The sequence below is a fragment of the Molossus molossus genome, unplaced genomic scaffold, assembly GCF_014108415.1.
Source record: "Molossus molossus isolate mMolMol1 unplaced genomic scaffold, mMolMol1.p scaffold_m16_p_19, whole genome shotgun sequence".
Taxonomy (NCBI): domain Eukaryota; kingdom Metazoa; phylum Chordata; class Mammalia; order Chiroptera; family Molossidae; genus Molossus; species Molossus molossus.
Window position 1 is genome coordinate 6450326 of NW_023425354.1, and position 21075 is coordinate 6471400.

General features: G+C 52.9%; 1 protein-coding gene across 1 annotated transcript in view; it reads left to right on the plus strand.

The window, feature by feature from the left end:
• The window catches only part of SDK2 (sidekick cell adhesion molecule 2), a 237562-nt gene that overhangs the window by 166495 nt on the left and 49992 nt on the right, over positions 1 to 21075 (plus strand). The window contains exons 11-18 of the mRNA XM_036268767.1: positions 75 to 242; positions 1168 to 1270; positions 8077 to 8253; positions 8580 to 8716; positions 9236 to 9383; positions 12913 to 13053; positions 14780 to 14961; positions 15375 to 15490. Coding sequence (XP_036124660.1) covers positions 75 to 242; positions 1168 to 1270; positions 8077 to 8253; positions 8580 to 8716; positions 9236 to 9383; positions 12913 to 13053; positions 14780 to 14961; positions 15375 to 15490 — 1172 coding nt within the window. The remainder of the gene's footprint in view (positions 1 to 74; positions 243 to 1167; positions 1271 to 8076; positions 8254 to 8579; positions 8717 to 9235; positions 9384 to 12912; positions 13054 to 14779; positions 14962 to 15374; positions 15491 to 21075) is intronic.

Consider the following 21075-nt stretch of genomic DNA (forward strand, 5'->3'; position numbering starts at 1 on the left):
CCCACCCAGAGCAGCCGGAGGGGGGAGGGGGGAGTGGGGCTGCAGCCTGAGCCCCCGCCCCGTGCCGCCCACAGGGGAGCGCATCCTGGCCAGCGGCTCCGTCCAGCTGCCCCGCTTCACGCTCCTGGAGTCCGGCAGCCTGCTCGTCAGCCCCGCACACGTCTCGGACGCCGGCACCTACACCTGCTTGGCAACCAACTCCCGGGGGGTCGACGAGGCCTCTGCCGACCTGGTGGTGTGGGGTGAGTGTGCAGAGCGCGTCACACCTCTGCGCGCGCGTGTGTGCTGAGCACACGTGAGCCCCGCGGAGCACACGCTCACACGGCCAGCACCGTCCCACCCCGTCTGTCCTGCCAGGGCGCTTCTCACAAGAGGGATGTGGACAAGTGAATTCCGAGCACTGGGACCAGGAAGGTTCTAGGGACGATGCCACGGGACCGAGGGCTCGTGCCATGTGTGGCCGAGTTGAGGGAACAGAGAGGTGACGGGCAGCTTCACATACCTCGGGGCAGAACCAGCAGACTCTTTCTGTGACGGGCCAGCTAGTAAACATTTCAGGCTTGTGGGCCAGACAGTTACAACTCAACCAGCTCTTCAGTGCCATCGCTGAAGCAGCCAAGAGGAGACTAACCCCGTGGGCATGGCTGTGCTCCAGCCCAGGGTCCTCACCCAGACGGCCACCAGCGGGCTCGACCCCCAGCCTGTGGTTTGCCGACCTGCTTTGAGGAACCGTCTCTAGTCCTTTCCAGTCTCCGACTGCACCCTGGGGCCCCGCGCCCGCCCGAGGCCGACTGAGTGGCCTAGCCCGGGATCAGACGACCTGTTCTCCCCTTGGCTGGACACTGATGTGCTGGGAATATGGCCCTGATCATCCTCAGGTGTCCATTTCTATCCCTCCCGCGGGTTTGTGGGAGCACAATTAAATGAGCCTCCCCTGTGAACATGGCTCCCAAGATTCCGGTGTCACGGAAGCGCAGTTTTCTTTCTACCATTCTGGGACGCTCTCTGTGGTCTGCCTGTTCGCCTACTGGTCTGCCTGCATCCCCCACGGAATTCAGGCCCACTGGCCGGTTCACCGGCGGACACCCCACTTCCTGCCTCTCACGTGATAACTCGGGGACCCACGCCCCTTCTCACTGTGCTCACCCCCTGCTCGCTGTCTTCCAGCTCGGACCCGCATCACCAAGCCTCCCCAGGACCAGAGTGTCATCAAGGGTACCCAGGCCTCCATGGTGTGTGGCGTGGCCCATGACCCCCGAGTGACCATCAGGTACTCCTCTTCTGTGGCCCCAGGGAGGCAAAGGGGAGGGGTAGCTGGTAGCTGAGCAAGTGTGTACACCAAGGAGGTAAGTATTGCCCGCGGGGCCAAGTAACATCCTTGGGGAGCCATGTACAGAGCTGGTGCCAGGCTGAGGGGTAGGGGGTGCTGAGTGAATGCCAGGGGAGCGAGCAAGCTCGCATTGAATTGGGTAGTGCCCGAGGGGAGAGGGGAGGGGGAGGGGTGTGGGAGCCCGGAGGGGAGGGTTGCAGGAGGGAGGAAGGGAGGAAGAAGAGGCATTCGGGGCTGCTGGTTCTCCCAGGCCCTCAGCCGCTAAGTAACAGCAGGAGGTCTTGGTGAACAGGTGAGAGAAATGCTAGGGTTGGGGCAGGAGAGGGCCCTGGGGTGGCCCTCAGAGAGACACACATGAGGGAAAGTGCCCAAGCTGAGGCCACCCCCTCCCTCCGCCATGGGAGCCGGGACCTGGGTGACAAGCTACTTGGCCTAGAGGCAGCCGGAGCCCACTGTGAAGCCACCAAGAGGCGGGTGGTGGGGGGTGGGGACAGCTCCGGACAGAAGCAGCCAAGAGAGGCTGAAGATCTGGACCCCTCCCGAGTTGGGATGAGGACGCCTGGGGCCATCCCCAGGAAGGCTTTGGGAACTAAAACCAGGAGAAAATTGTTCCTTTGGGCTCTCCCTTGGGCTCTGGTACGTAGGCTAGGTCAAGGTCTTAACTGCTCCCTTAGAAATGAATATTCCCTGGCGCTGGTCAGTTTGGCTCAGCGGTTAGAGCATCAGTCCGTGGACGGAAGGGTTGCAGGCTCGATTCTCGGTCATGGGCATGTACCTAGGTTACAGGTTCATCCTTGGCCTCAGTCAAGGTCATGTGGGAGGCAACCAGTCGATGTGTCTCTCTCATATCGATATTTCTCTCTCTCTCTCTCTCTCCCCCTCCCTCCCTCCCTTCCACTTTATCTGTAAAATCAATGGAAAAGTATCCTCGGGTAAGGATTAACCAAAAAAAAAAGAAAAAAGAAATAAAAAGTCCCTCCATGTTGCTCTGTAATGTATGGCCAATACCACTCCGAGGCAACTGGTGTCCAGGCTGGGAGGGGCCCAGCACTGAGGCCGCCAGGAGTACCAGCCCCTCCACTCCAGAGGCAGCTGCATCCTGGGGCGCCATCTGGTGGCCACACCATAGGGACCCTGGAAGCCAAGGTTGGCCCAAGGAGTACTAGACTTTTAGACCAACACCTATTCTCAGAGAATACATCTCAGGCCCCAGTTTGAGAAATGCCTAGTGAGGGTCAGTACTGACCTTTTAGCACCGTCGTCATGTGGTACCCACACTAATGCAAAAAAGCCTTGAAACCGAAGATGTGGTTAGAACATTATCAACAGATAGTCCAGAATGTGCTTATTCCTAGCTTTCTTCGATTTTTCTTAAAAACTAATAAACCACCCCGCCAGTGTGGCTCACTGGTTGAACATCAACGCCTGCACCAAGAGGTCACCGGTTTGATTCCCAGTCAGGGCACGTGCCCAGGCTGTGAGCCAGATCCCCAGTGGGGGGCATGCAGGAGGTGGCCAATCGATTTCTCTCTCTAAAAAAATTAATAAAGAAAATTTTTTTAAATAAATAAAAACTAATAAACCAGCTGTAAAAAGATCCTCCAAGAGAACCCACACACACCCCCCCATCATAGAATACTGCTGTGGATCTCAGACCCGTAATACATAGTAGCTATAATTTTAGCATCCATTAATTGGAAATTTTTATGACAATAAGCTATATTAATTCAGCAACACTAAAATAAATAGGTTTTTTATTTATAAAAATGTTACCTACTAAAATCTGTAAACGATTTGCACATTTTATTTGTTCTCTGCACAAGTCTTTATGAACGCAGGGATTCAGGGACCCGTTAGACTATACCCAGAGGCCCACGCTCCAGGGCCCCAGGGACCTACAGATGGGAAATCACTGTTCCAGTTACTGGAGGGGTCCTCACCTTAGAATGGAATTACCCATCTAGGACGATCTCTTCTAGGTGGGAGGAGAGAACAGAACTGGTCCCTCATACCTTCTAAAATTGGGTGTGGCCAGGGCCACCCCCCTCCCCCTCGCACACCTGTCTTCCTTGGACTTGGGTCGGGGGCTTTGGGGCTGCCCTCCACCTCCTGAGGTGAGTCTGGGGGGCAGGCTAGGCCCCGGACTTTAGTATCTTTAAAAGCCCTTAAGGTACCCTGGCTGGTTTGGCTCAGCGTTTAGAGTGTCGGCCCACGGTCCAGAGAGTCCTGGGTTCACTTCCCACTGGGGGCACGTACCTCGGTTGCAGTTTGTCTCCGGCCCCATTTGGGGTCGTGTGGGTGGCAGCCGGTCTGTGTGTTTCTCTCACATCGATGTTTCTCTCTCTTCCTCCCTCTCTCCCTCCTGCTCTGTCTGAAGATGAATGCAAAAATGTCCTCGGGTGAGGATAAAAAAAAAATTTTTTTTTAAAAAGAAGTCCTGAAGGTGGTTCCAATATGTAGCCAGGACTGAAAGCCCTGTCCTAGACATGCTGGGGTCCCCCTGGACAGACACGCTGGGGTTCCCCTGGACAGACACGCTGGGGTTCCCCTGGACAGACACGCTGGGGTCCCCCTGGACAGACACGCTGGGGTTCCCCTGGACAGACACGCTGGGGTCCCCCTGGACAGACACGCTGGGGTTCCCCTGGATAGACAGGCTAAAAGGCACCAGGCAGCCAAGCCAGATGCACGTACTGGCCGCTTCATCCTGCGTTGCGTGTTCTCAGGACAGAGCTGGGGTCCAGGGGTGGCAGCCTGGGCCGGTGGAGGGTAGCAGCGTGAAAAGCTTCCAGAACACTCCAGAAGAAAACGCTTCTCTCTGCTCTCGGCTTTAGACCCCATCTGAGCTATTATTAATATTAGTCAATATTTTATTGGCATTTTTTCTTTTTCTACAGCAAATAGATACCCATTTTAGGAGGAAAACAGGAAATGCAGACAAGCAAACAAATGGAGAGAGAGCGAGAGAAGAAGGAAAGCACATTTACATGTTTTTCTCAATTCGAGAGTCAGATTTAGATGCCACTTTAAAAAAAACTAGAAACACACTGTTTATGAATCTGCTTTTTCCCTTAAGAACCTATTATAAATCCCTTCCTCATCAATAAGTATTTCTGTATAAACTCAATTATGTGATTATTTTGTTGTCCATTTTGTGGATGCCATAAAATTTATGTTACCATTTTCCTAATGCTGAGTATTTGGGTTGTTTCTAAATTTTTGCTAATATTGCCCGGCCGGTGTGGCTCAGTGGATGGAGCGTCGTCCCATGGACTGAGAGGTCCTGGTTTGATTCCTGGTCAGGGCACATGCCCGGGTTGCAGGCTCGATCCCCAGTAGGGGGCGTGCAGGAGGCAGCCCATCGATGTTTCTCTCTCTCTCTCCCTCCCTCTCTCTCTTTCTCTCTTCCTCGCTCTCTCTAAAAAATCAATAAAATAAAATAAATTTATTTTATTTTGAGAAATAAAATATTGTTATAAATGTCCTTATAGCTAAGTGTTTTTGCACATCTTTAATTTCCTGAGAACTATCTAATAACATTTCAAGCTGAGGAGATACCCAAAAACCACTCATCAAAATTGTTTAATAGTCAGCTATATAATGGCATTATTTTGGCAATTTTTAACTCAAAGTGAAACAGACTGATAGGTTTTTAACATTCTATTATGGGAATTTTCAAATATACCCCAAAGTACAGAGAACTGAATCATCAACCCTCATTTACCCATCGCTTGGCCTCAGCAAGTATCGACCTATTTTGCCCATTTGGTTTCATGTCTCTCCACAAGCTTTTTTTAAAAACTACAAGATTGTAAAAGCAAATCTCAAACATGTAATTTTACCCTTAAGTAGGTCAAGGTGCATTTCTTACTGAAAAGGACTTTTCATTGAACATAACAACCATGCCCCCATCACACTAACACAATAAGAAGCAATTCCTTGAGGTCTGCTCATACCTGTCCCTGTTCCAGGTGCCTGATTGTCTCAAAGGTGTCTTTAGAGTTAACCAGCAGTGACCAGACAAGATCTATGCATTGTGTTTGGTTGGTGTGTCTCCTTTATTCTGTATAGTCCCCTCCCTCTTCTTTATACTTTGTCTTTATTTGGTTTTCATGTTGGAGAAACCAAGTTTTACAGAACGGAGGTCTGCAAACTTCTTTTTTGGAAAGGACCAGAGAGTAAATATTTTAGGGTGTGAGGCCCACAGAGTCATTGTTGCAACACCTCAATTCTATATAATTACAGGTTATTTTGGAAAGGCTTTTCCCTGAGTTCAATGCAGAAATGTTCATTAACAATATGGAAACAAATGGGCATGTCCGTGTGCCAATAAAACTTTATTTACACAAGCAGACAGCGGGCCGTAGATTGCCGACCCTGCTGTAGACTCTCCACCTCTGGATTGGGCTAGCTACTTTTTCCTGGTGGGGTTCACTTATTCTTCCATCGCTTGTATTCCTAGTTACAAGTCACTGTTCATTAGGTTCAAGTGGAGTTGTTTTGCCTCAAGCACGTATCCCAGGTGACATACAGGCTTCCTTCTGCACCACATCCCGGGGTAAAGAATGTCCACTTGCCATAGGGCTGCTAAACAGAATTTACTCTCTGCACCTAGATGCGCTTTTAAGCAAAATTCTAGCCCTCCCACCCACACTGGCAGGGCTGAGAAAAGTCAACTCGGAGATCGCACAGCCGAGAACGTCCCCTTGAGGAAGTGATTTAGACCGTGTGTAAATTTTGCTACGAGGATGTCCGTCGCTGCACTAACTATACTATCAGAACACCCGGAGCTGTCTGGACCCCAGCTTAAGGGGACCAATCACAGCGCATTCGTATTTGAAGCAGTGGAAATGCCTCATTAACAAGAGTGTGTGATGTTTCCTCGGGTGGAGAAAGCCAAGAATGGATAGTGGAAGCAAGAACTATCCAAGCCTGTAGAGAATGTTTATGAGTTTATTTGAGCCAGACTGACAATTGCCAGGAAGCAGCATCTCAGTGGACTGAGAAAATGCTCCCGAGTACGGCAGTGTCGCCGTTTATCTTACGTAGTAGAAGCAAAGGCGGAGATGTAAGGAGGGTTGCGTGAAAGCCACTGGTGGTAGATGAAAGGGCAAGTCTCTGAAACGAAGAGAGACACGTACTCTCTTACATTGGTGGGGACGGGATAGTTACTGAGTAACTTCTATAGCACATGGAGACGGTGTTCGGGGCAACAAGGTCACATTGAGGGCGTCGGTGACCTCCTGCTCTGGGGAGGAGGCTGTGCCCTGGGGGGTCTGGAAAAGGAGATCCCTCTGGGCCATTTCCAAGGTGAGATGCACAAGGACAACAGACAGGCTCACTTAAGGTCAAGGAAGTACAGGCCTCGGCCGGGGCTACCTGCCCTGACCCCCTCGTAGTTAGGAATCAGATGTCCAGGCCATCCTGTGTGGTCGCTCTCCATCTCTGAGTCTGACGGCCCCCCATTCAGGCCTCCCCTGAGCGCGGCCGTGTCGTACGAGGCCCCCTTTCCTCCACAGATAGATCACTAGGTATCACTGACGAAAACCGATGCCGGACCAGTAAAACTGGACAGTGATGGCTAACCTCAGGTCACCACTGACCGGGTCTCGGCACTGTTCCGAATACCCGGCATGAACTCCCAGCTCCGACAGCAGCCTTGGGAGGTGGGGCATCCGTTCCCTCACACGACAGGTGAGCACCCCGAGGCCCGGCCTGGTTAAGTAAACATAGCCAGAATCACAGCGCTGGTCAGGGGCCCAGGCAGCATTTGGCCAGCGAGTCTGAGTCCAGAGTAGCTGCCTGGGGGAGGGCAGAAGGGTCTGGAAGGTACGTGCACGGATGTGCATCACTGTCTCCCATTACTGGAAAACGTTTCCATTTTTCTTTTTCCTCTATTTTCATCTTCTCTCTACTTGCTACCTTTCTGATTTTTTATTTTAACTTAGGTTAAAAATATGACGGTCTCATTCTCCCTAGCAGTGTTACAGCCTCTTAACCCAGGCGGTTCTAGAAGCCTGTGGCTCAGGCCCACCAGCCTGTCTCCCGTGGAGCGGGGGATGGGTTGTTCGTACAGCCTGTCCTCCCCATTCCCTGCGTGCGCCGGGCACCCTGACTGACCTCGGGGGGCTGGCAGCAGGGTGTGCCTTCCCGGAGCTGACACCCACATGTGCTCATGGCAGCGACGGTCGTATTTCCTCCCGCACGATGCCAGAGAAGATATTTCTTGTTGTCAGACATGGGCGCGCGTGCAATTTCTCAAGTCCCCCTTTTGTACTGACTGCCCAGAAGCTAAAGTGGTTTTTTGGACACTAAAGTCATTTTGTCACCGTGATACATTGATCTAACGACTCTCATAAAACTAATTGCGGAATGTGGTCGTATGCGGAAATTTTCACTCTTTGTCCAGCCGTGGTCTTTCAGCCTCTGGGAAGAATACTTCCTGCTGGCTCTTTGTGCCGGCTGCCGGGCCTTGGCTTCTGGCTAAAAGCAGCAGCTCAGACCCAGACCCGAACCGAAGGTGCAGATGACCGATAATGACTTAATGCGCTGAGTCGCCTGCGCACGCTCCCTCCCTGCGGGGATGATGGACGGCAGGCAGGAGTCCAGCCCGGAGAACCGGCTGTGGCCCAGGGCTGCCCCTACCCACCCTGCAGCTCTGTCCTGCAGACCAGCCTGGGCTGAGTGTACCCCCGAGAGCACCCCCACTTCCCTATCTCTCTCTACCTGTTGGTTCTTACCCGTAGGTACGTCTGGGAGAAGGATGGGGCCACCCTGGGCGTGGAGAACAACCCCCGCATCCGCCTGGACAAAAACGGGTCCCTGCACATCTCACAGACGTGGTCGGGGGACATCGGCACGTACACCTGCCGGGTGCTGTCAGCCGGAGGCAACGACTCCCGCAGTGCCCACCTGCGCGTCAGGTAAGGGCCACCTGCCTGGCCCCGAACGAAGAGGTGTGGGCAGCAATGAGAAGGTCATTGGGGCAGGCCACCAGGTGACCTGGGACCACACACCTCTCAGGACACGCCCAAGCATCCTTCCAGGTTGGGGCCCTGCAAGAGCAGGGGAGTCTGGGTGTGGTTTTGGACAGGTGGGCTCCATGCCAGAGAGAAGAAGCTGCAGGGAGACGGCCCAAAGGCCAAGTTTTATGGCTGAGCACGAGGCATCATGGAAGTTCGATCCCAGCTGCCCACCTGTCACCTGCCTCTGGACCTCACTGGGCCCCCCCCCCACCTCTCGCCTCCAGGCAACTGCCTCACGCGCCCGAGCACCCAGCGGCGACCCTGAGCACCTCGGAGAGGCGGGCCATCAACCTGACCTGGGCCAAGCCCTTCGACGGCAACAGCCCCCTGATCCGCTACGTCCTGGAGATGTCTGAGAACAGTAAGGCCTGTGCTGCGCCCCTCCCTGCACCCCCGCCTGGGGGCAGACCCTCCCCTCTGGCACCCTCAGCTGCCCCAGGATGATACCTGCCCCGGGTCACTGTGACGGCTGAATGAGACCCCCACAGGGTGCAGGGCTCAGGGCCTGTCACCCCAGAAGCCTCCAGAGCTGTGGCGGGGGTTCTTTTCCTTTCTATCCTCCTAGCTGTGAACCCCAAAATTAGCCATAATTTGAATGGTGTGTTAAATGCAGTTTGCCTAGAGCTCATCGATTTGGGGCGGGGCGGAGGGGATGGAAAAGACGATACCTCTCCGTTCCCATGAGTGCTGCCTCCTCCCAGCACCCCCCCACCCCCCTAGGATGTGTGGGCTAGGGGGACCTAAACAATGAGTGACTGGTCTCTGCTGGACCAAGGGGGTGGCACGCCTCTGCTAGCCCAATGAGGCTGGACCCTGCTGGGAATGGGGGTGGGAAGCATGGCCCCCCGAGGTACCCACTGCCTCCACCCTGTCCCTGCAGACGCCCCGTGGACCGTGCTCCTGGCCAGCGTGGACCCCGAGGCTACCTCGGTGACAGTCAAAGGCTTGGTTCCGGCCCGTTCCTATCAGTTCCGTCTCTGTGCCGTCAACGACGTGGGCAAAGGCCAGTTCAGCAAGGACACGGAGAGGTGAGAGAGCAGGTCTCTAGCCCGGCTGCGGAAGGGGCCCGGAAGGGGCCCAGAGGGCTGCCTGTCGCCAAGACCCACGTGTCAGAGTGGGGCCCGGCTGCCAGGCAGGTCCTGGCTGGTTCCCCCTGCGCCCTCCTGTGGGTTTGGGGCGAGTCACAGGGATATGGTATCGACGACAGGAGACCACGGGTACAGCGCTGTTACAGCGCCTGGCGCGGGGCAGCGCCAGCCGAATCGAGCGGCCCCTCCGACTTCGAGCTCCGCGAGTGCAGAGACTGCTCCTTCTGCCCTGCGTGCCCGCGGCCGCCATCCCCGCTCAGCGGCTCGCACTTCCAGGGAACGTAGCTCTGCCCGGAGCCCGTGCCCCCGCCTCGCGTGATGCAGCCCCGTGAGGCTTTCCACAGAGCTTTCGTAAAACGACGGAAATTGCATAAAAACCGCAGGCCATTCTTTTTAAAACGTCACGCAGTCAAACCCGCTGGCGTGGGGGTGAACACCAGCCACCTCCGCCCATGGAGTGGCCACCTCCAGTGAGGAAGGGGACCTCGCGAGGTCGGTGACAGCCACACCGGTCCTGTGCGCCGAAGCCGTGTGCTCTGCTCTTTGTATGTTTAGTTTTTCCAGCTCTGTTGAGATATAATTGACTTACGACGCTGCAAGTTCAAGGTGTACAACCGGTTGATTGGATACCCTCATATATTGCGATACCACCGTAGTTAGCTAACACCTCTGTCCCAGGCCCTTATCACCCTTCCCTTTTGTGGGGAAAACACTGAGCATCCTCTCTGAGCAACTCTCAAGCATACAAATCAGTATTAGTAGCTATAATCACCAAGCTAAAGAGATCCCCAGAGCTTGTTAATCTCACAACTGGGAGTTTGGCCCTTTAACTGGTACCTCCCCATGTACCCCATTCCCCGGCCCTTGCTAGCCACCAATCTACTCTCTGTTATTCTGACTTCAGCTCTTTTATTTTTTTAAATATATTTTATTGATTTGGGGGAGAGAGAGAGAGAAATATCAATGTGTGAGAGATACATTGATCAGCTGCCTCCTGCACGCCCCCCACTGGGGATCAAGCCCGTAACCCGGGTATGTGCCCTGACCAGGAATCGAACCGGGACCTCTCAGTCCATGGGACAGTGCTCAATCCATTGAGCCACACTGGCAGGGCGACCAAAGCCATCTATTAATTCAATGCACCTATCAAAATTCCCATAGCATTAGTCACAGAAGTAGAAAAAACAATCCTAAAATGTGTGTGGTTCTACCAAAGATCCCAAATAGTCAAAGCACTCCTGAGAAAGAACAAAGCCAGAAGCACCGTGCCTCCTGATTTCAAACTGTACTACAAAGCTATAGTAATCAAAGCAGCATGGTACTGGCATAAAAATAGACATAGACCAATGGGCCAGATTTGAGAGCCCAGAAGTAAACCTTTGCATATGCAGTCAACGAATACTTGACAAGGGAGCCAAGAATATGGTCTGATTTTTAAAAGACACTCTTAAGTATGTATGCAGACCTCTGGTTTAGATTGATCATTGTGGTTTTGCCACAGTCCCAGCAGGTGTGTCTGGATTTCACTGAGGGGAGCCACAGGGGCGTGACATTGTAACAAGAGAGAAAAGTGACTGATAACAGCCTCACAGGGAGCAGTTACAGGAGAAATTCCTCACTCTCTGTTTATTGAGCACCTACTATGTTCCAGGCCATGTGTGGACCACCAGAGGTGGTGCTGGGAGCAAAATGGGCGTGGCCCTGGTCCTTTGGGGCTACAAAACCCCAATAAGGAAAGGGGGCTGGGTGAAAAGGTAAAAGGATTAAGAAAAAATCATAAACAGCAGTATGGTGATTGCCAGAGGGATTGCCAGAGGGAAGGGGGAGGGGAAGAGGACAGAGGAGGAATAAATGGTGGCAGAAGGAGACTTACCTGGGCTGGTGAGCAGAATACAGTCTACATACGGATGGTGTGTCATGGAATCGTACACCTGAAACCTATGTAATTGTTTTCCTTCACCATTTATCCCCTCTATGCCCTCTTTTACCTCCATCCACCCCCCTCCCCGCCAAAACCTATGTAGTTTTATTAACCAATGTCACCCCAATAAATTCAATAAATAAAAAAACAACACTAGCCCTGGCCAGTTCAGCTCAGTGGTTGGAGTGTCGGCCCACGGACAGAAGGGTCGCAGGTTCGATTCTGGTCGAGGGCACATATCTGGGTTGCAGGTTAGATCCCCCGGCCCCAACTGGGGTTGTGCGGGAGGAAAACCAATTGATGTGTCTCTCTCATATCGATGTTTCTCTCTCTCTCTCTCTCTCTCTCTCTCTCTCTCTTCCACTCTCTCTAAAAATCAATGGAAAGATATCCCCGGGTGAGGATTAACAAATAGTAATAACAACCATATGCAAAGCATTAAATAGGGGTAAAAGTTAATGGAATAAGTGTCCACCTTCCCTTTCAATCTAGAGGAGGCAGCCATGTAAACAATTAGCCTTGACAAACAGAATGAAACACTACCTATGAGATTCAAAAGGAAAAAGACAAGGCCTCGAAGTGCAGGGGGAACCACCCCACAGCTTCCCCAGTTCTTCGGGCTCCACCGATTCGTCTTCCTAATGAACCTTCCTACTAATGGCCCTGAGTCACCAAGAAAAAGGTTGGATCACCCTTCCTGCAGGCCCTGCAAAGACATGGGAGTATGCAATGTGTACTGAAAGCTATCCATCAGAAAGCAAAATCATAAAAATATTTTTAAAAAGAAAGACATCCATCAAAAATAATTAACTTTTGTTTTTAATGGATGCATGTCAGTCATGTGAAAAATAGACCGAGGTGGAACGCTGTGTCCCCTGGCAATGTCGGAGAGAGAAACGTCAGCACTCGGCTTCAGGATGCGGGTGGGCGTGCTGGCTGTCACCCGCCCACCAGTGCCCCCCCCCACCTGCCCCCCCCCCAGCCTGGCTCAGCTGGTGGGCAAGGAAGCCCAGTTAAAGCGCACCACCAGCTGGCAACTGGGAAGTGAGGCTGTAACACTCTTGCTTCTTAAAACACTGGAATCTCATGACGGATGCCATCCGCCCCGACAGCTGCTGCTCTGACCAGTGGGAAACAGGGGCCCACATCCCTCAGCTGCACAGAGAGCACACACATCAGGGGCTTTGCTGAGCCCCAACTGGTCATAAATAGGCAAGGGGAGCTTTATTGTATTTCTTTTACAGATAAAGAAACAAGCTCAGAGAGGTTACGTGACAAGGGGAGCTTTATTGTATTTCTTTTACAGATAAAGAAACAAGCTCAGAGAGGTTACGTGACAAGGGGAGCTTTATTGTATTTCTTTTACAGATAAAGAAACAAGCTCAGAGAGGTTACGTGACTTGCCCAAAAGCACACAGCAATTGTGCCGCCACCCGGGAACAGAGCAGGGCAGGGTTCCACCTCTTCCGTGTCCCATTAAACTCTTGCATTTGCCCTCGGAACTAAGAGCGGGGAAAACGCACCCACTGTTGCTGTTGTCCTCTCCAGGGTCTCCCTCCCCGAGGAGCCCCCCACTGCCCCTCCGCAGAATGTCATTGCCAGCGGCCGGACTAACCAGTCCATTATGATCCAGTGGCAGCCGCCCCCTGAGAACCACCAGAACGGCCTCCTCAAGGGCTACATCATCAGGTAGGTGTCCACCTGAGGCCGGAGAACAGCCCGTGGATGGGGGAGCATCAGGAGCAGATTGGGAAGTAGGGCAGATTTGCATGGGTCCTTCCCCATCTGACAGGGATCAGGCAACAAGAAACGCCTACTGTATGTTAGGAAGGATGGAAGTTAGACATCTAGAAGAACTTCCAGCAGTGAGAGCCTTGGGAATCGAGGTGAATGAGACCAGATACAGTATAATCTCGTAAAGGCTGTGAGGATGGGCACGTCTGATGTCAGGGCTCCACAGAAATAGGGCCACAGCGGGGACAGTTAACTGTCCGGAGGCCACCTACCTGGGAACCAAGAAGAGTCCACCTCAGGTCAGACTTCCCTCGGGACAGACCTTGAGTGGACAAACCACTGAGCCAAGGACGGGTTAAAGAGTCCTTTTTTGTGTCCTTACTGCTGAATGAAGCCCAATTATACAGACTTTTATTGTTCCATTTGCCTGAGGGTACTTTACTGGTACCTTAAAGTGAGTTAGTCAGTGTTACTGAAAGTAAAATGAGTGTGTCATGGGAAGTTACCGAGAATACTCATCAGGAGTCTGAATTCTGGCTGCCTGTGCAATACTAGTCCAGCTCACAGGCGCCGCTCCTGCACAGGGACCTCGCACGGGGTCAGAATTCCCAACATGTGGAAGCAGTTTGGGCTGATTTGTTTGCTCAGTTCATTTTGTTGTGGGTTTTTGGTGCGTCCTGAAGGCCAGTGGTTCTCCAAGGAAGTTTCCCAGGTCCGGCAGCAGCAGCACTTTGAGAACCTGATAGAAATGCAAATTCTCAGGTCCCACCCCTGCTGTGCAAGGGAGGCTTTGGGGCGGTCCCAGCAGTCTGTGTTTTAACCAGCCCTTCAGTGTGTTTGATGCCCAGTAAGGTTTTGAGAACCCCTGTTATGGGGTATGTAACACAGCAAAATAATGGGGGGGCCTCTCATTTTCCAGCACGCATTGTGGTTCTCCTGTGAGCCACCTCACCTCCAGAATTTGCCTGTATAGAGTCAGTCTTCGTTGCCAGGGGCTCTTTCTCCCGGTGGCAGGTAGAAATGGCTGGAGCAGCCTCGGGTGTTGTTCTCCCTGCCTGAGTGAGCGACCGTCAAAAGAGAGAACCACTGTCAAAGAGTGAGAAAGAAGATGAGCCCAGCTTCTGGAGACAGCCCACCCGTCAGTGACCCCTCAAAGCTGAGACCGATGGGATCTCCCCAGGAACTCCAAGTGTCCCTAGTTAGCCATCCACCAATGCCCTCCCCTCCCATTAAAAGAGAATAGTCCTGCCCAGCCGGTGTGGCTCAGTGGTTCAGCTTCGACCCCTGCACCAAGAGGTCACCAGTTCGATTCCCAGTCAGGGCACAGCCACCAGTGGGCCCGATCCCCAGTGGGGAGCGTGCAGGAGACAGCCAGTATATGTTCTCTCTCATCAATGTTTCACTCTCTCTCTCCCTCTCCCTTCCTCTCTCTAAAAAAACCAATAAAGAAAAAAAAATTTTTTTTTAAATAAAATAGTCCAGCCAGCTCCCCAAGACCTATCTTATGTCGTCAGGTAGCCAATGGCCACCTGTGGCTATTTAAGTTAATTAAAAATAAATAAAGTTCCTCGGTTGCACTAATCACATTTCAAGTGCCCAGTGGCTACCGTGAAGGACGTTCCCACCCCACAGACAGTGACTCGTGCTGAGGCTGAGCCACTGCACTGACTCCTCCCCTCAGGTACTGCCTGGCCGGGCTGCCCGTCGGGTACCAGTTTAAGAACATCACAGATGCTGACGTCAACAACCTGCTGCTAGAGGACCTCATCATCTGGACCAACTACGAGATCGAGGTGGCGGCCTACAACAGCGCCGGGCTGGGCGTCTACAGCAGCAAAGTCACCGAGTGGACGCTGCAGGGAGGTGGGTGTGGCCAGCTACCCTGGGGGTGGAGGCCTCGGGGAAGAGGAAGAGGTTGAGGGGGAGCATGATGCAGGCAGAGGCTTCAGGGGTGCAGGCGCCGTCTGCGAAGGTTCACGGTAACAGGATCATGAAGCAGCGCACATGGTAGCGTTGGGCCTAGAGACCACCCCGGGCATCTTTGTATCCATTCCGTTCCTTTCTCGGTCCCCTGAAAAGTGGGTCAGACAAGTTTTATTAATGCAAACGAATCAAGAGCAACAGAGCCTCTTAGTCTACACAGCAAGGGAAGAGTAGACAGGGGCTGGGACCAGGCAGTGTCTGCAGACCTCGTCTGGTGTTTTCTCTCCTTCACTGGGCAAGACGGACGGACTGTGCCCCTCCCCCACCCCACCCTCTTCTCTGCTCTCCTCCAGTCCCCACGGTCCCTCCCGGCAATGTGCACGTGGAAGCCACCAATTCCACGACCATCCGCTTCACCTGGAACGCCCCCAGCCCCCAGTTCATCAATGGCATCAACCAGGGCTACAAGGTACGCGAGGCCTGTCCTCACCCCAAGAGGAAGCCGGGAAATGCAGGGGGGGAGGCCATAGGCGGGGGAGGGGCCGGAGGGAACCCCTGTCTGTTTCTGAAACCATTGGTTCAAGCCAAGCAGAGGACACGCGGTCAAGGCAAAGAGCACGAGGACTGTGGCCAAGGCCAGGCACAGGCCATGGGGACTTTGGACCCCACCCGGGCTGTGACCCAGGCCGGGGCCCTTCTCGGGGACAGTGGCTTATGAACAAAACCGGGTCTGTTGCAGGCTAAGGAATACTGGGCATGAAAATCCAGAACCCTCTTCTCACGCCAAGCTGTGGCTCTAGCGGGCTTCCAGCTGGGTCGCGTGTCCTTGGCTGTGCTGGGCCCCACACTGTGGGAAGGGCACGGGAGCAGGACTCCCAAACGTGGGTTGAGGGCCCGGCTCTGCCTCGCGCTGGCCCCCTGGACACATTCTGTGATCTCGCTGAGCTGCCTTCAGGGAGCCTTGCCCGAGCCCAGTGCCGCGCACCGCTCTGGCTGCAGAGGAACCAAGAGGAACCGTTCCCTCTCTTTCCAGCAAAGACGATCATGGCGCCTATTCCTTAGGGGTGTGTGAGGACTAAACGAGGTGATATTTGTAATTTGCTGAGCACAATGACAAACACATAACAAGTGCTTCAAAAATGATTGTAGTGGTAGCGGAGACAGAAACCCGTGCGTTTGCTCGGGCTGTCGGGGCAAAGGAGCACAGACGGCAGGACAGAAGAGAGCTTTCTCACAGCTCCGGGGCGTGCAAGGTCAAGGTCGGCGGGGTCAGCTCTGCGGCCTCTCCTTGGCATGTAGAGGCCGGCTTCGCCCCGTGGCCTCACGTGGTCTTCCCTCCGGGTGTGGCTGTGTCCAAGTCTCCTCTTCTTACAAGGATGACGGTCGGGTTGGAGTAGGGCCCACACTGACGACCTCATTTGAACCTAATTGCCTCTTTAAAGACTGTCTCCAGGTACAGTCCCCTTCTGAGGTCCTGTGGAGCAGGATGTCAGTGTATAGATTTTGAGAGAAACAACTCAGCCCATAACAAATAGTAGTGGTGGGAAGAGTATGAGTAGTAGTAATGGTAGTAAGAGTACCAGTGGTGGTAAAAATACGAGTGGTAGTAGTGGTAGAGATAGTAAGAGTAGTAGTGATGGTGGTGACAGTGAGAGTGGTGGTGACGGTGAGAGGTGGTGACGGTGGGAGGTGGTGACGGTGGGAGGTGGTGACGGTGGGAGGTGGTGACGGTGGGAGGTGGTGACGGTGACGGTGGTGACGGTGACGGTGGTGACGGTGGGAGGTGGTGACGGTGAGGGTGGTGACGGTGACGGTGGTGACGGTGAGGGTGGTGACGGTGGGAGGTGGTGACGGTGGGAGGTGGTGACGGTGAGGGTGGTGACGGTGGGAGGTGGTGACGGTGACAGTGGTGACGGTGAGGGTGGTGACAGTGGGAGGTGGTGACGATGGGAGGTGGTGACGGTGACAGTGGTGACGGTGACGGTGGTGACGGTGACAGTGGTGGTGGTGACAATGAGAGTGGCGGTGAGGGTGGTGATAGTAACAGTAGTAACTGTGATGGTGGTGGGTGTAAATTTGCTATAATTGTAACTGCACTAAAAGTCAGGACTTCTCCACTTCCCGTTCCAGAGCCCAGATCTCGGCCCCCACACATGGCTGCTCCCCGCCCCGAGGAGCTCGGAGCGTGGTCTCTGCCACCTTTACCCCCGGGCCCCCGCCGCTCGGGGCAGCAGGGAGGAGGCTGTCGCTCCCTCCAGGTGTGGGAGGCAGAGCCTCTGAGGGCACGTGTCGGGGAGCAGCTGCGACCATGACCGTGACCGGGAGAGCACTTCGGGCTCTGACTCGAAGCGCAGGGATCCGATGATCACAGACACTTCCAGAGGGCTCCCACACCCCCTCTTTGCCGTGTCTGCACGTGTCAACAGACAAGATTGTTTCTAGGACTAGCAGCCTTGGCCATTGTCACTGCAGGTTGGGCTGGCAGGAGGGACTGAGATGAAGTCCCAGGAAAAGGTCTGTGGTGAGCATTAGGACTTCTCTCGGCGTCGCTTCCTGCTCTGTCCCCCCGGGTCACCGCTGTCCCCTTGATGAGGGCCTCGGTCTCGGATTCGAAGCAGACAAAGGGGGATGGGCCTGAGCCGGGCACACCCTGGCCACCGCCCTGGGACTCCCGGCTAGTAGGGCACCGCGGCCGAGCGCTGTCCCGGGGCCAGGTGCTGTGTCTGTGGCTGGGAAGCCTGCTGACTTGGACTCGGGGGAGGCAGGGGGGTGGGGGCGGACTCATGCCGAGGAGCTGAGCAGGGAACAGCTGCCAATTCTGTTTTCTTCCACATGTGGGAGGGCCGGGCTGCAGACCTCTAAGGCAAACGGCTCCTGGGGTGCCCAGAAGGCCAGCCTAGTGGCCAGGACAATTCGGGCAAGGACCCATTATGACTCAGAACGAAAGGGGGTGCAGGTGCAGAAGCCCACCCATGCCTAGTCGGTGCCCGGCACCCAGTAGCTGCTCAGGACGAGGTGGCGGCGATGCATCGCCCAGATGCTTTGAGCACAAGCCAGCAGAGAAGTAAGAAGAGCTCACACGGGGCACTTTCCTTGTGCCAAGCAGGGTGCTAGGGCTACACTCGCAGTCTCTCGTGCCAGCTGCACGAGAGCCCTGAGAAATATTCTCGTCATCACCCCATTTTACAGAAGAAGAAACTGAGGCACGAGAGGAAGGTAAGTTGTTCAAAGTCAGAGGAACTGCAAAGCTCACATTCAAGCTCCAGAGCCTACAGCTTTTCCTACGTTAAAAAGAAAGTGGCGCCCTGGCCGGTTTGGCTCAGCGGTTGGAGCGTTGCCCTGCGGACCAGAGAGTCCCGGGTTTGGTTCCTGCTAGAAGCACGTACCACACACACACAAAAAAAGTGGATGCTCTGAGTTCATTATACAGCACTAAGGATACCTTGATTTTTTTCTAAGGACAAATAGATACAAGCAGGGATTCTGTTTCTTGCTTCTTTGGCCTTGAGTATCACAGGGAGGGAAAAACAGTATTTGTCCCTTGCAGACCTCCAGTGAGAATGGGCCTCCCCCATCCCTTTTAATTGTGAAATGTTTCAAACATCTACAAAAGGAGAGAGCGGCTTGTAATGAACCATGTACACAACCCCCGTTTCAGACGTTACCAATTCAGTCAAATGTGTTCCGTCTACCCTCTGACCATCGGCCACACCCCTGGAGTATTGTTTCATCCATAATATCTGTAAAGAAATATCAAAAAGTATTTAAGCCCTGGCCGGTTTGGCTCAGCGGTTAGAGCGTCGGCCTGCGGTCCTGAGAGACCCGGGTTCGGTTCCTGCTAAGGGCATGTACCTCGGTTGCAGTTTGTCCCCGGCCCTGGTTGGTCGTGCGGGTGGCAGCCACTCGATGTGTCCCTTTCACATCGATGTTTCTCTCTCTCTCTCTTCTTCTCTCTCCCTCCCACACTGTCTGTACAAAAAAATGGAAAAATGTCCTCGGATGAGGATTAAAAAAAAAAAAAAAGTATTTAAGACATGATCATTCTCATGCCTAAAAATATCAACAGTGTCCTGAACACCGATACCCGGTCAGTGTTTAAATTTCCCTCATTGCTACATCCTTTCTCTTACTAGTCGGTCTGTCCGCTTTAGGATCGATCCCAATGAGATCCACACAGCTGTTACTGGTTGGGGTTTTTTTAGGCCTCAGTTGACCTAGAGATTCTCTCTTCTCTTGCAGTCTTTCTTTTTCTGGTCATTTGTTGAGTAAAGAATCTTAGTCCTTTGCACCGTAGAATCTTCCACAGTCTGGATTTTGTTGATGTATCCTTGTGGGGTCCGTGGTCACAGGACTCTGAAAACTATCTTTGCGACAAACTGGAACTTAGAATGAGAGGCTTGATCAGATTCAGGTTTGAGGAGGTTTTTTCCCACGATATTCCTCTCTGGATGGTGCTGCATGTTTTCATCAGAAGGCGTAAGTGTGGCTGTCTCTTACCGTGATGTGGCGACCTTGACTGTCCTTGTGTGATCTGTTATCTCCATGGGAATTACAGAATTGGGACAGTCAAATGTCATAATTCTGCCTTGATGTATCAGCTGAAATACTTTCAAAAATATAAAAGAATGTTCTCCTTACCAACTTTTTGGTTATCCAAAGGCACGGTTCATCTAGGAAAAGTACAGTAAACGCTCAGTTCTTTTCCATGACTTACCAATTCCCAGAATAATGAATTGGTTCCTTAGCAACTTCTGAAGTGACCGGTGACTCTGGATTGGGGTGGGGAGGCATCTTTTTATTTTGTTTTGTTTTGGGTAGTATCATTATATACGTAAGGAAATGTTTAAACACCTTTGATAGGTCTCAATCCACAGCCATTGTAATTCTTATTGATGCCAGAATGCCTGTCATTGGCCTCTCCAACTTGACTCATGAATCCTGTTGATGTGGCCCCCACAGGCTTTGACAGCTTCCTTGAGATCCACTGTCCTGCACCGCGCCCGGGCTCCCGTGTCTTCGGGGAGTCTCGTTCCTGTCGTAGGAGTGGGAGTTAGATACCACAGTCTGAGCACCAGGGTGCTGCTTGCTCCGGCCCTGGGAGCTGTTTCTAGGCCCTATTCATCGATAGCTAGGAAAGACTGTTGCTCTTTTTCAGATGAAACACACACTGTTACTTCCGATTCAATTTCAGGAGAAAGACTGTTGCTCTTTTTCAGATGAAACACACACTGTTACTTCCGATTCAATTTCAGGAGAAAGACTGTTGCTCCTTTTCAGATGAAGCACACACTGTTACTTCCGATTCAATTTCAGGACTTCTCACTAATCCCCTTGGTCTTGTGTCCGGATCTCTTCCCTCCAGAAGAGAGAATCACCCACCTGCTCCATCCCACAGACGCCAACCACAGTTTCAGAAGAAGAGCACCCACACTCTGATTATTGAAAATAGTTTCAGGTCACTGGCCATTCTGTTCATTTTCAGAGCGTGTCCCAGGTGGGGGGTCCTGCACTTCTCACATCACAGAGTCGCTAGGTCCTGCGAAATCCTGTCTCACTGTGTAACTTGGCCGCAGCTCCATACGCGGTTAGGCTCATGCATTTCATTTTGGTTTCAACTTTTGGGGATTGATTTTTTGTTTTCGTTTCATTTCATTTCATAATTATGTAGCCTATTTACATGGCTCTAAAGTTAAATCTGCAAAGTAAATTCAGGGGAAATCAGCCTGAGTTCCGGTCCTCTCCCTCCCCCATAGGTGTGATTTATTTATTTATTTTTATCCTCACCTGACATTTTTGCATTTATCTTCAGATAGAGCAGGAGGGAGAGAGGGAGGCAGAGAGAGAGAAACATCATCGTGAGAGAGACACATCGACCGGTTGCCACTCACACGACCCAACCAGGGCTGGGGACAAACTGTAACCAAAGTACATGCCCCAGTGGGAACTGAACCTGAATCTCCCTGGTCCACAGGCCTACACTCTAACCGCTGAGCCAAACTGGCCAGGGCACATATGATTTTTTTTTTATTTGTTTTGGTTCTTCCTTACATTTTT